Source organism: Agrilus planipennis, unplaced genomic scaffold (genome assembly GCF_000699045.2).
Source record: "Agrilus planipennis isolate EAB-ADULT unplaced genomic scaffold, Apla_2.0 scaffold29, whole genome shotgun sequence".
NCBI classification, from domain to species: domain Eukaryota; kingdom Metazoa; phylum Arthropoda; class Insecta; order Coleoptera; family Buprestidae; genus Agrilus; species Agrilus planipennis.
This window is the reverse complement of record NW_020442462.1, coordinates 2,009,731-2,021,789: the sequence shown is the minus strand read 5'-3', so window position 1 is coordinate 2,021,789 and position 12,059 is coordinate 2,009,731. Positions and strand designations below refer to the sequence as shown.

Below are 12,059 nucleotides of genomic sequence, written 5' to 3'. Positions count from 1 at the left end.
TTTAATTATTTTTGACAGAACTGACCTTGAGTTAGCAATACAGAAGTGTTTAAATATTCACATTCGGTAACGTCACACCTTTTTTTATATGTTAATTATAATTGTTCTTCATTATAAAAGACCGTTTATTGAATAACGTAATATAACACTTTTTAAATTATTAATTCATATTCTTAAATAATTTAAATGTTACTAATTAAAAATAAAGATAAAATAATTCACTGCGAGTACAGAACGACTATCACTTTTGATTATCTTGTTTTCTTGACAGCTGTTCGCTGATGTTCAATTCAATCATTTGTATTTGGCGCAATTTGGCGGTAAAAGATACTGAAGTAAATGATTTTTGAATATTTAGTGTGTTTAAGTTTTTTCGAGTGTTTTGAGATACTAATTAAGTAACTCTATCCACTGGAAGCAGATTTGGTGAGTTAAAATTATTTCGAATTAATAATTTATAACAAAAAGCCGTCTTCTTCTAATAAATAACCTAAAACTTATTAACAAAATGAATATACTACTAATAGAATTGTAGTACATTCCCTTATTTATTAAAGGTCGTGGTGATACAGTTACATGAAATATTTCAGAGAACGTTTTAGTGATATGGCTGAAATAGCTGTGGATTCTGTGAACGAGTTGTCGCATTCTTCTCGTATTTCTGAAAGAAGACGAGCTTTGTTTCCTAATGACAACGATAGTGATAGTGATTTAGGATATATGAGCCCCTTAAGATCAGATTCAAGTTTAAGCCCTCCAGATTCACCACTTAATCAAGTACATCAAAGAGAGACTATGAGAAACGGTTTATTTAAGTTTGATGAAAGTTCTATAAACGATTACGTTATTTTGGGAAGTGTAGACAATAATACAACAAATTATTTTCAATGTAACATTAGTGGATCAGAGTTAGAACATACAAATTCCCCTTTTTTCACAAAACATCAGGATGAACTATCCAATTCATCATTAAAAATAGATACTAATGAAACATTTATTCCAGACACTCCATTAAAGTTATCTCCTGTTAAAAATCATCAAACTCCACAAGAGTCCTTTAACGTTTCTGTTAAAATTCCTAAACTTATACGTAAATCAGTTGATACTGGCTTTATTGTACAAGAGTGTGGGAAAAGAAAACTCTCTTCCCCTGAATCCTCCCCTACTTCTAAGTATCAAAAATTAGAAGGAGTCGTATCAAAAGTTTCAAGAGTCAGAACTACCTTATTTCCAGTTGAAGAGTCAGAAGTTTGTGTTTCTCCCAAGTCATTTTATCCAAAAATGGAGAACATTACAACTGAAAAATTTGAAAGCACTTTGAAGAATGAATCAAAAAAATGTAAGCCTAGATCTTCTCAAACATTTATATGTAATCGACGTAAAAAGAGTAGATTTGGACAGATAAATGCAGGAGTTAGACACAAAATAAGAAAACCAAAACAGAAAAGATCATCTAAGTCTCAGGTTTTAAAGGCTGCTCTAAATATATTAGAAAAATCACCTTTTAATGAATATCTCCAAGAAATGACAAATATTCAGAAAACTTCAACAATAACTCCAAATATGATCAAACAAATCCAAACAATTAAGAAAAATGACCCCCCTTTAAAAAATACTTCGGAAATTGAACCAGTTTATAAACATAATCCGTTAAGTATTGACCAAGAAAACAAAAAAAGAGAATTAAGTCCTCCTCCTGATAACAGTAAGAAGTTCTTTAAAACGACAAGAACCAAAGCAGTAGTAGTTATTAATAACAGCATAAAACTTAATTACGATCGTGGAAAACTAAGTTTATTGGAAAATAGGAGTGATAAGAAAGAAGGCAGTAGCAGCATTAATTTTGATTTGTCAGACTTAATTTCATGTAAAAATGACGAAATACTACCCGCAAAGGAAATTAACAGCATCTTAGATAGTTTGGATGATAACCAGGAAAACATTTCGTACCTTCAAACATTCAATAAAGACACCGAAAGTATTTGCAGAAATGAAAATTCAAAAATTATTTTAAAGGCAGATATCTCTGTATTAGGATCTGCAAATTCTATACAATTGCATAATATGCCTGATTACAACAAAAATAATGTAGAAATCGATGACAGAAATGATGTGACTCAGAAAATGAGTTCTTCGCCTACAAATATCAGTAATATAAACAACGGAGAACTCTTTCTTTCTCCGACTTCTCAAATGTGTGATATGACTTCTGGACTGGCCTTAAATAGTCCTAAAAAGGCTATAAAAAACATAACAACCACTCTAGAGAATTTAGAAAATCAATCAACTTTACATAGTAATTCTTGTAATTACAGACCAATAAAGTCAATTATGGAGCAAAAAAAATTGTTTCCCATATTTTATGGAAAAGCAACAACTTCTTTAGACAATCAACAAGTTAAAATTGCTGTGCAAAATCGTAATCAGAATAAAACTACTTGGAAGAAATTACCTAAAGATCAAATGCTGTTGGATGCTGGGCAGAAAAGATTTGGACTTACTGAATGCCACGAGTGTAAACTTGTGTATCATATGGGCGATCCAAGTGAGGAATTACTTCATCTAAACTATCACAATGCTGGAAGTATATTCCGATTTAATGTAAGTTAATGAAAAAACAATAAAAGACATTTGGAGTAATATTTTTTTAGGGATGGAAAAACGAGCGCGTTGTGGAAAACTTATCAGATGGCAGAATCATAAAAATTTTACCACAGGATTCAAAACTGTGGTGGAGAAAGGTCAAAGATTTACTAGAAATAGTTAACAGAGAATTGGGCATCTATGAGTTATCATTTAGTTTAGAAAATGTTCAGGTAAATAATATATTTGCTTTAATATAAAAATGTTAATCGTTGNTTTTATTAAAACAAACAAAATAAGAAAAAATATAAGATATTACTTACTAAATTATCTGCATACAGATACTGTATATACAACCTCTAATGTGAAGAGTCAATTGCTGTTTGACCATATTTCTTTACCCAATTTTTAATAAATTCCTTCTTTCTTTCTTCTCGCCTGGCAAAATAATCAGGATATTGTGCCTTTTCTAATGGATGCCAATAATCAACAACCCAATCCGGAGGGATAACTTCTCTTTCATATGCAACACCCCCAGGAGAGTTAGGGACTGTAATTATTTTTATAAAAGGGAGTCTAATAAGATACAATAAACTTACATTTTCTTGGGTGCCAGTGACCTTTTTGGAACAATTCTTCTTCACCTTTTGCCACCAAATCTCCAGCCATTGCAAGGTTTTTTATATCCCTATTTTTATCAAATCTATCTCGCATTAAAACAGCATGATAGCGATAGACCTCTCTAAAATAGTATTTTGAATAAAAAACTTCGTTTTATTAGCATTGAATTATGTAATAGATTCGTTCATTACCTTCTATCATACCATGCTTCTAGGCATCTCAGAGCTTGCTTGTATAAAGACTTAACTCGCTGTGTATGAGTCTTTAAACCAATCACTGGTAATTGGGACATGTTAAAACAAATGACTGTTCTGCTGAAAAACAAATTTAGACAAAGTAATATTTATTTAGGTTATGTCTGGGTTATGTCATTAATTTTATTTTTTTCTTATATTAATTTTGACGTTTGGTATCAGTTGTCAATAAGATAGTGGATAAAGGTACATGCATATTTCAAATAACAAGATATTTATACATTCGTTTAAAAATAGATAAAGTAATAACTAATAACATAATAGTAATTTATGATACGTCCATGAAATATTTGTTTTTACTTATGAGATTTTTAATTTCTTTTAAAAGCAATTGCAGTGGTTCGGAATTTTGATGCCATAAATAATAATCTATGATAAATAGACAAGTCATTATCTATGGATAAGTTGACAAGTCATTATCTATGGATAAGTTTAACGCTTTTTTTCCCGCTATTTTCAGGCTTCATCAGGCTGATTGTTTAAAATAATAAAATGATTAATAATAAGTAATTAATGATTTGTATTCGCAAAATTGAGACTATCGGAAATTATTTTCTTAAGAATTAACAGCAGATCTAAATCGATATGGGAATTTTAGGATTAGCAAAATTTTTGGCTGATGTTGCCCCTCATGCCATCAAGGAAACGGACATAAAGAACTATTTTGGTAATTATAAAACAATTCAATAGTTAGTATTTCAATTAAGACTGAATTTATGTTTCTAAGGTCGTAAAATCGCAGTTGATGCATCAATGTCCTTATATCAATTTTTAATTGCTGTGCGAAGTGATGGGGCACAGTTAGTATCAACTGAAGGAGAAACAACTTCTCACTTAATGGGAATGTTTTATCGTACGATTCGATTAGTTGAGAATGGTATTAAACCAGTATATGTATTTGATGGTAAGCCTCCTACAATGAAATCTGGTGAACTAAATAAAAGAATGGAAAGAAGAGAGGAGGCCCAAAAATCATTGGATAAGGCAACTGAAGCTGGAGATGCTGCTGAAATTGATAAATTCAGTCGTAGATTAGTGAAGGTCACCAAGCAACATGCAGAAGATGCAAAACAACTATTGAAACTAATGGGAATACCTTACATTGAAGCTCCATGTGAAGCAGAAGCACAATGTGCTGCTCTTGTAAGTCACATTAAAAAACTGATTATCTGTATTGTATTTCTTAACATTTAGGTGAAAGCAGGAAAAGTGTTTGCAACAGCTACAGAAGATATGGATGCATTAACGTTTGGCTCTAAAGTTCTCCTTCGCCGCTTAACTTTTAGTGAAGCTAAAAAGATGCCAATTCAAGAAATTCAATTAGATAAAGTTTTAGAAGGTTTGGGATTGTCTCATAAAGAAGTTAGTAATAATTATTAGATTAAAGTTATTATGATAAAATTAACTAATCATTACTTTTTTAGTTTATAGATTTGTGCATTTTATTAGGATGTGATTATACAGATAGTATTAGGGGAATTGGACCGAAAAGAGCAATTGAATTGATGAAACAGCATCGATGTTTAGAAGGAATAATGAATAGTATTGATAAGTCAAAATACACTGTCCCAGAGAACTGGAATTATGAAGGTGCAAGGCAATTATTTATAGAGCCTGAAGTGGCAGACCCTGATTCTTTTGAGGTATTGATCTGAGTAGCACAAATGAAGTTTTGTATTATTTAATTTTCATAATTTTAATAGATAAAATGGAGTGACCCAGATGAAGATGGTTTAGTGAAGTACCTTTGTAATGACAAACAGTTTAATGAAGAACGAGTTAGAAATGGCGCTAAAAAATTACAGCGAGCTAGAGGAACAGCAACGCAAGTACGTCTTGATGGGTTCTTTACAGTTGTTTCAACAACCCCTGCTAAACGTAAGCCTAATCCAAAAAAAGATACACCAAACAAAAGAGGAAAAACTGGAGGATCTCGAACTCGGGGAAAACCCAAATAATAAATCTCAAATTAATATTTAAAAATTAAGGTTTGAGATTTTAGATGCTAAGTTATTTAACAAAACTAAAGTTTTACGAATCGATTTTATAAAAATTCATATTAACAAAAAAAGTGTAATTATAACTTTCATATATAAATCAGTCCAATTGTTTACCATTAAAATTTTAATTTTTCAACGGTTTCTAATAAATATGGATTATTTAAAGCCTTTCCATAGTATTCCAGATGTTTTTTTGTAGCAGCCTGAAAAAAGTATAGTATTATACTGATTACTATTTAATTTCAGTTTCTAGCAAGTGAAATTGCTAAATTTGTTCAAAGATTTTTCATATGCATTATAAGAAATAATTTACCAAATACTTGGTGCTGAGATTCCCATTTTTCAAACTTAAAAGCCATAAATTTTGGGTCAAATTAGATAAAGAATTTTTGCTCATGTCACCTCTTATAATAATTCGAAGTAATAATTCAAAAGCAATGGATGATTGGTGGTTACAAGGTCCAATTAGTTTCAGCTGATTTAAAATTTCTCCTAAAATAATGGAACACATTTTGTCAACTTCACTAATAAACTTGGGATCTGAGCCATATAAAGAATCATTTGATTCCACTAAAACAAAATATTTTACTAACAAATTGAAATAGATTAAAAAAAAAATTTTCGCCTCAGAAAAATTGTGAAGGGCTAAACCATTATCGTTTAGAGAGCAAAAAGTACTCACCCCTGTCCACATGATATGGATAACTTTCCTGAACCATGGTACTTAACATATCAAGAACGTTAACGTAAATTTGCGCTAAAGTTCCGATTTGTTTATAATTAAAATTTTTCAGTATATTTAAAAGAGCTTTAGTAAGACTGAGTACACCTCTGTCAGGACTGTCTGGTACAACAACTAGGACCGAGAGCAAGTTGTTAATATATGAAATTAAAAAGCAATCTGTATTTCCAGGCTTTTCTTCTGTCTCTAGATAAAGTTCGGAAAGAGTTGTTAATATCGTTTTGAAGAAAGAATCCGCTGCAAAGAAATTGAATAAATGTATCAAGCAGACGCAAGAAAAATAAATTGTAATTACAGAAATTTCAAACAATAACTCACCTTGACCCAAACAATTATTAGAAAGAGCAACTCTTCCAGACAGTAAATATAATTCTAATCTTGTATGAACGGATTTAATTGATGGAATGGTAATAAAACAATAAGCGGCACAGGCCCTGACAAAAGCTGCTGTCTTTTTTGAATGAAAACCGTTTACTATTCTTTTTGTATTGGTTGCCAAAGTGTTTACACACTAAAAGAGAATCAAAAATACTAAATAATTCATTTATAGTAATTAATTTATAAGGATCTTGAAACCAGGAATTTCCACATTAATATAATTGCTTGAAATTACTTATTTTAAAAGAATATTAATTTTACCTGAACCAATTGTGTCAAAACTGAATCAAGATTAGAAAATGCTCCTCTAGCTTCAACATAAAAGCTAAGCTGCTGTTCAAAATCTCTTCCATAGTCAACACGTCTAACAACATTGCATAAAATTTCTGCGATTTGTCGCCTTTCATCATCAACTGTTAGAGCATTTATAGAATCGTGTAAAACGCTACATAAAAATATCAGAGAATTCGTAATCACAGGATCACTGGTTTGCATTTGAATCGAAATACATGTGATCAAAATGGACTTACAAACTTCTACTTTAACATTTTCACGTTGGAACAAGTCTATTAGAGGAAGGAAACTGTCCTAAAATATTTAATCTTCAAAAACTATTCTTTTTTATTCTGTACAATACTTACCATTGCTAATAACGTTTCAAAATCTTGAGTAAACGAAATGACCTTCTGAACGACATTTTTTAACTGAGGATAAAAATTTTCATAAATCCGCTTTCGGGACATGTGTTCTATTACGTTTCCTAAAATTATATTCAATTCCCTACTCTACAACAGTAAAAAAAGCATATAAAACAATAAAAATTATTTCATTACATACTGAAAAATATTGCACTACATATTGAATCCAAATTTCTGCACAATTTATATACTGTTCAGGGTCTCCCAACTGAGATATAATGTTCCAAACGTCTCCCAGAATCTGTTTCCTGTGTTCTGCTGGTGGGGGACATGAATTAATTGAATACCCCAGATTAGACAGCAGTATATAAACGGGGAAATCTTGTTTAATGCAACGTTTTATTTTCTCTAGAATTTCGACTGCTCTAACAGAAATAAACGTTGGCTTAAATGAAACAATAATAGTATTTATTAGAAGTGCACTAAAAATAAAATTTAATTAAGGTAGAAAAATATTCAAAATCAATATCAAAAGTTACCTATTATCAATTTGTTCACACTGCTTTAATATACCGACTAATACACTTTCCGGTACAGTACAGGCAACAGCTTGTAAAATGAATTCGAGGGCTGGCATAAATAGAGTTAAATATGTAGCAACAGGAACTCTTTGAATTTTTAATTCTTCTTGTACAAAGGAAGAAAACAACTGTAATAGAAACAAAATGAGAAAAAGTACTCTTAATGAGAAATTCTAATTGCTTTCTATAAAGATCGCCTTTTTATATCTTGAATCCCTTTAAACTATGTTAACGCTTTTTTCTTTTTATAAATTAAACTATGTATAAATACGTTAATTAAAATACAACTACTTTAAGAAATTGACCTGATTATAGCATCCCAAAAAATCGTTAAAATTTTCTTTTAAATAATTCGAGTCTGAATTAGAAGTTGTAGTAACTGTAATTCCAACGCGACAAATATAACATCTTGCATAAGCAGCAACCAGAGGATTACCAATACCTCGTATCATTCTTGTAAGCCTTAATAAAGCTGCAGAAAATTCACTGTAAATTAAAAAATAATTAAATATAATTTACTTTACAGGTTCAGTTCGTAAACCTTGATGTTAGAAAGCTGTATGATTTTAAAATGGCCATTTCTACATAAAGCCTGGGTATAAGTTCCCGAATTGAGGCGATTTTATAAAACCAGTTCCGACACGTTTCTTTAGCAGATTCAGGAACCATATCTGAAGTGAAATCAGGGGGCAAGACAGTAACTATTTTCGAACCTTGCCTAAAAATGACATATAAGTTTTAAATAACTTTTGATAGAAAAAGGGAACTTACTTGCAATAGTTTGCTTTCACTCTTAATCTCTCATAAACCAACTGCCCAAAAATATCTAATATGTCAGTTATTAAAACAAATTTGCTTGGATAAAATTGAATAACATCAGTATCAGCTAATAACTTGGCACATTGTATAGCAATTTTTAGTGCTTTAACTCTATGTTCTGAGTGCCAAGCAGACACTAATTCCTTATTTAACTGGTCAATACGATTTACATATTCTGCTTGTGTTAAGTCAAGTTTTCTTTGGGAACCTTCCTCAAAGTAATCTAACTGTTCCAATCTATGTTGTACTTTGTCAACTGACATATTTTGTGCTTTTACAACAACTGCAATAAAACAAACATCAAAATATACATATGAAGTTTTTAAAAAGCCAGTTAATCACCTCTTTCGCCTTCATTAATAAAGCTTGTTACAATAGACAATTTTTCTGAAGTGGTATACTTTGACAAAATAGAATGCTTCCGTGAATCCCAGGATTCAATTTCTAAGTTTGATTTAGATATTTTCCTTTTATTACCTTCACTATCAAAAATACTATCCACTGTTGACTACAATATCATTTGAAATTAGAACAAAAAAATGTAATGAATAATATTAACTTTTACCAATTCTACAGCCATTTGAGACAATGGATCTATTTCTTCTTTCATAAATTGCGACAAAGGATCAACGCCTTCTAACGCACTGCATAATGGTTCTAAAAATACAGAAGGAGTAAAAATTGGCGAAGAACGGCCTGTACTTGGTTGGGAACCAAGTATACGTCTGGGTATACGATCAATCTACAATGTTTAAATTAAATATCCAAAAGCTAGTGACACTAGGTAAAAATACCGTTGTAGACTTCAGTGGATGTTCAAATGCTTCAGTAGCTATTGCTGGTTGATAAATATTCGTATTTTTAATATAAGTAGTCCTAAAAATACTAGATGTTATCTTCTAATATAATTACAACAAGCATGTTCAATACCATTGCGTGGGTGTAGTATTCATATTAACGTTAATTAAAGAAGCTCTATTACAAACTAAAATATTTAAAATAAAATAGCCTTCATGGGACACACATAACCTTCGTAACGCCTGATAGTATATATCGTATATATTTCTTTAATCTATGAATGTACCATAGATTACAGAACAATGTGCTAATCCCTTACCATAGATTAAATAACTTACTGCCATAGATCTTACTGCTCTTTATCGTCCTTCCTTTTCGACGAGTGATTGCTAAGCAACAGTTTGTTTACATCACATGCCTCACACTTTCATAACCTTTTTTCTGACGAAAATGTTTGTGCATATAGTTTGTGCACTTTATATTCGATATTTTCTAAAAACGAAGTCCTTTAAAACTTAAAGTATAAGAAAAAGGAAACTTTTGAATACTGAATATTCCTAATGATGCAAAAAATAAAAAGTGTGTTAATATTATTATATATGCTGATGCAACATACTTCCTAAAATTAATTTTTTTAGGAGAAATAATAAATTAATCATGGATTGGACAATATCACGCTGTATCCTGAAGCATTACATTTTACTTCTCACAATGTCATTTTTATTCTTGCAAGGTTTTTTTCCATTTTCCATAAAACCTACCAATCCAACAGCAGAGATTAAAGTAAGCAAAAAAGTGATAAAAGAGCAGTGTAATAATGGAAAACTTACGCCATTAGTTGATCGATTAGTATTAATTGTAATTGACGCTTTAAGATTAGACTTCGTTACATCTGAAAATATGCCATATTTATCAAAAATCTTCCAAGAAAATGGTTGTTTTATATCCCTGCAAGTACATTCCCCAACAGTAACACTACCTAGAATTAAGTCTTTGACAACTGGCTCAATTCCTCAATTTGTTGATATAATACTAAATTTAATAGATACAGATAAAGTTGATGATAGTTTGCTTCATCGACTTGTAGAAGCACAGAAAAAATTGGTCTTCTATGGTGATGATACATGGCTGAAACTTTATCCCAACATATTTTCCAGGCATGAAGGTGTTTCTTCATTTTATGTTAATGATTTTAACGAAGTTGATAAAAATGTAACGAAGAATGTTTTACATGAATTAGAGAGGGATGACTGGGATGTAATGGTTTTACACTACCTAGGATTGGATCACATTGGGCATGTGGAAGGACCGTTTAGTGAGCTAATAAAACCAAAACTATATGAAATGGATGAAATAATAAGAACGATTCATTTGAAATCAGAAATTTGGAATAAAAGGACTCTTATTGTAACAACAGGAGATCATGGAATGAAGGATAGTGGAGGTCATGGTGGAGCTACTTATAATGAAACCAACGTTCCTTTAATATTTTCTGGAATTACTTGCAGCAATCATTCTGCAACTCAAATTGATGTATCTCCAACACTGTCAGCATTATTAGGTGTTGAAATTCCCCATAATACATTAGGTTCTGTAATACAAAGTACTTTGCAGTCATATGACTTGGGGCAAATTTTGCACATTATGAACTGTAATGCTCACATACTGAAAAAAAATAGTCAATTTGATGATTTTCATGATATATTTGAAGAAGCAACAATACAATACCAAAAATATTTAAACGACAAACACTTACATAGTGGCAAAGAAGCAATTCAACTATATGAATCTTTCATATTTTTAAGTAAAGAAAAATTAATACTTTCGTCGCTCACACAAAACGAACATCAACTTATTTATTCTGTCATGCTTATAATTATTAGTTTTAAAAATATTATATGTTACTTCTTTAACGTTAATGGTCAAGATAAAAATAATTTCTTGCAAGCTGGAGATATTTTTATTGTTATATGCTTATTGGCATATTTTTTTCTTCCTTTCGGATATTTAATAATTATTTTTACGTTTATTGCAACTGCTATTTTATTTTTTAGAAATATAAAAGTATATTTGCATCTTCTACAAAATACTAACTACCGTTTAAAATTCCTTATTTTCAGCAACATTTGCCACTGTGTAAGTCTCGTTTCTTCTAGTTTTATTGAGGAGGAACATCAAATTTGGTATTTCTTTTGGTGTACAACGATATCCTCCTATATTTATTTATATATGTTTAAATCATTAAGTTCATTTGCAGAATTTACTGTAATACTATGCGCATTTCGTTTTGTTAGAAAATTAAATCAAACAGGCGACAAATGGGCGCACCTGTTAGATATTTCTCGGTGGCTTTTGTGTAATGAACATTATTTTTATTTGCAAGCATTTAACATCGTAAGTCTAATATTAACTTATGCTGTACTTTACCATTCAAAGTTTTTCAAAAAAACTTCAAAATTATTAATTATAGCTTTAGTAATTTCATATTTAATGAAAAACGTTTGGCTTCATAATCACTTATTACATAAAATATTTTATTTAGTGAATTTATTGATGTTTTCTAACTTTATTAGAGATAAACAAACTTTAAGTGGATTAGTTGTATTTTGGATCCTAAATAGCACTATACTTTTACGTCCCTATAA

At 30.4% G+C, this 12,059-nt stretch overlaps 5 protein-coding genes across 6 annotated transcripts in view; 3 read left to right on the top strand and 2 right to left on the bottom strand.

Annotated features, from left to right (window-relative positions):
* The first annotated feature begins 283 nt into the window (after positions 1–283).
* LOC112906542 (N-acetyltransferase ESCO2-like) lies at positions 284–2,843 on the top strand. Its single transcript, XM_025980834.1, has 3 exons — positions 284–426; positions 591–2,601; positions 2,652–2,843. The coding sequence occupies exons 2-3, from the start codon at positions 607–609 to the stop codon at positions 2,841–2,843; spliced, it is 2,187 nt and encodes a 728-aa protein (XP_025836619.1). The 5' UTR covers positions 284–426; positions 591–606.
* A 63-nt stretch (positions 2,844–2,906) lies between these two features.
* On the bottom strand, positions 2,907–3,597 carry LOC108744459 (NADH dehydrogenase [ubiquinone] 1 beta subcomplex subunit 9-like). The gene is made up of 3 exons (XM_018480237.2): positions 3,396–3,597; positions 3,183–3,325; positions 2,907–3,133 (listed from the first exon to the last, which is right to left on the bottom strand). The coding sequence occupies exons 1-3, from the start codon at positions 3,494–3,496 to the stop codon at positions 2,943–2,945; spliced, it is 435 nt and encodes a 144-aa protein (XP_018335739.1). The 5' UTR covers positions 3,497–3,597; the 3' UTR covers positions 2,907–2,942.
* Positions 3,598–3,889: 292 nt separating this feature from the next.
* On the top strand, positions 3,890–5,591 carry LOC108744458 (flap endonuclease 1). Its single transcript, XM_018480235.2, has 5 exons — positions 3,890–4,125; positions 4,186–4,601; positions 4,653–4,820; positions 4,883–5,101; positions 5,162–5,591. The coding sequence occupies exons 1-5, from the start codon at positions 4,044–4,046 to the stop codon at positions 5,414–5,416; spliced, it is 1,140 nt and encodes a 379-aa protein (XP_018335737.1). The 5' UTR covers positions 3,890–4,043; the 3' UTR covers positions 5,417–5,591.
* LOC108744454 (UPF0505 protein C16orf62 homolog) lies at positions 5,556–9,853 on the bottom strand. Of its 2 annotated transcripts, XM_018480226.2 has the most exons (16): positions 9,774–9,853; positions 9,547–9,612; positions 9,411–9,492; positions 9,182–9,358; positions 8,959–9,124; positions 8,569–8,899; positions 8,339–8,515; positions 8,103–8,283; positions 7,756–7,925; positions 7,416–7,698; positions 7,220–7,363; positions 6,840–7,166; positions 6,519–6,711; positions 6,141–6,437; positions 5,772–6,028; positions 5,556–5,661 (listed from the first exon to the last, which is right to left on the bottom strand). In XM_018480226.2, the coding sequence occupies exons 2-16, from the start codon at positions 9,567–9,569 to the stop codon at positions 5,575–5,577; spliced, it is 2,895 nt and encodes a 964-aa protein (XP_018335728.1). In that variant the 5' UTR covers positions 9,570–9,612; positions 9,774–9,853; the 3' UTR covers positions 5,556–5,574. The 2 variants fall into 2 exon arrangements, with proteins under 2 accessions (XP_018335728.1, XP_018335730.1); XM_018480228.2 differs by lacking the exon at positions 9,774–9,853 and having other exon boundaries at positions 5,772–5,950; positions 9,547–9,669.
* A 48-nt stretch (positions 9,854–9,901) lies between these two features.
* The window catches only part of LOC108744456 (GPI ethanolamine phosphate transferase 2), a 3,228-nt gene continuing 1,070 nt past the window's right edge, over positions 9,902–12,059 (top strand). Inside the window, exons 1-3 of the mRNA XM_025980833.1 lie at positions 9,902–9,993; positions 10,053–10,197; positions 10,572–12,034. Coding sequence (XP_025836618.1) covers positions 10,675–12,034 — 1,360 coding nt within the window. The 5' untranslated portion in view covers positions 9,902–9,993; positions 10,053–10,197; positions 10,572–10,674. The remainder of the gene's footprint in view (positions 9,994–10,052; positions 10,198–10,571; positions 12,035–12,059) is intronic.

What these genes read in the sequence shown, in the direction of transcription:
- LOC112906542 (XM_025980834.1), top strand. Translation starts at nt 607, where the DNA reads ATGGCTGAAATAGCTGTGGATTCTGTGAACGAGTTGTCGCATTCTTCT. An exon ending in GAAGTATATTCCGATTTAAT is followed by an intron (nt 2,602 to 2,651) that starts GTAAGTTAATGA and finishes ATATTTTTTTAG; the next exon opens with GGATGGAAAAACGAGCGCGT.
- LOC108744459 (XM_018480237.2), bottom strand. Translation starts at nt 3,496, where the DNA reads ATGTCCCAATTACCAGTGATTGGTTTAAAGACTCATACACAGCGAGTT. An exon ending in GAAGCATGGTATGATAGAAG is followed by an intron (nt 3,326 to 3,395) that starts GTAATGAACGAA and finishes ATACTATTTTAG; the next exon opens with AGAGGTCTATCGCTATCATG. An exon ending in TCACTGGCACCCAAGAAAAT is followed by an intron (nt 3,134 to 3,182) that starts GTAAGTTTATTG and finishes AAATAATTACAG; the next exon opens with TCCCTAACTCTCCTGGGGGT.
- LOC108744458 (XM_018480235.2), top strand. Translation starts at nt 4,044, where the DNA reads ATGGGAATTTTAGGATTAGCAAAATTTTTGGCTGATGTTGCCCCTCAT. An exon ending in GGACATAAAGAACTATTTTG is followed by an intron (nt 4,126 to 4,185) that starts GTAATTATAAAA and finishes TATGTTTCTAAG; the next exon opens with GTCGTAAAATCGCAGTTGAT. An exon ending in AAGCACAATGTGCTGCTCTT is followed by an intron (nt 4,602 to 4,652) that starts GTAAGTCACATT and finishes CTTAACATTTAG; the next exon opens with GTGAAAGCAGGAAAAGTGTT.
- LOC108744454 (XM_018480226.2), bottom strand. Translation starts at nt 9,569, where the DNA reads ATGAATACTACACCCACGCAATG. An exon ending in GTGAAAGCAAACTATTGCAA is followed by an intron (nt 8,516 to 8,568) that starts GTAAGTTCCCTT and finishes TGTCATTTTTAG; the next exon opens with GCAAGGTTCGAAAATAGTTA. An exon ending in ATCTCAGCACCAAGTATTTG is followed by an intron (nt 5,662 to 5,771) that starts GTAAATTATTTC and finishes TACTTTTTTCAG; the next exon opens with GCTGCTACAAAAAAACATCT.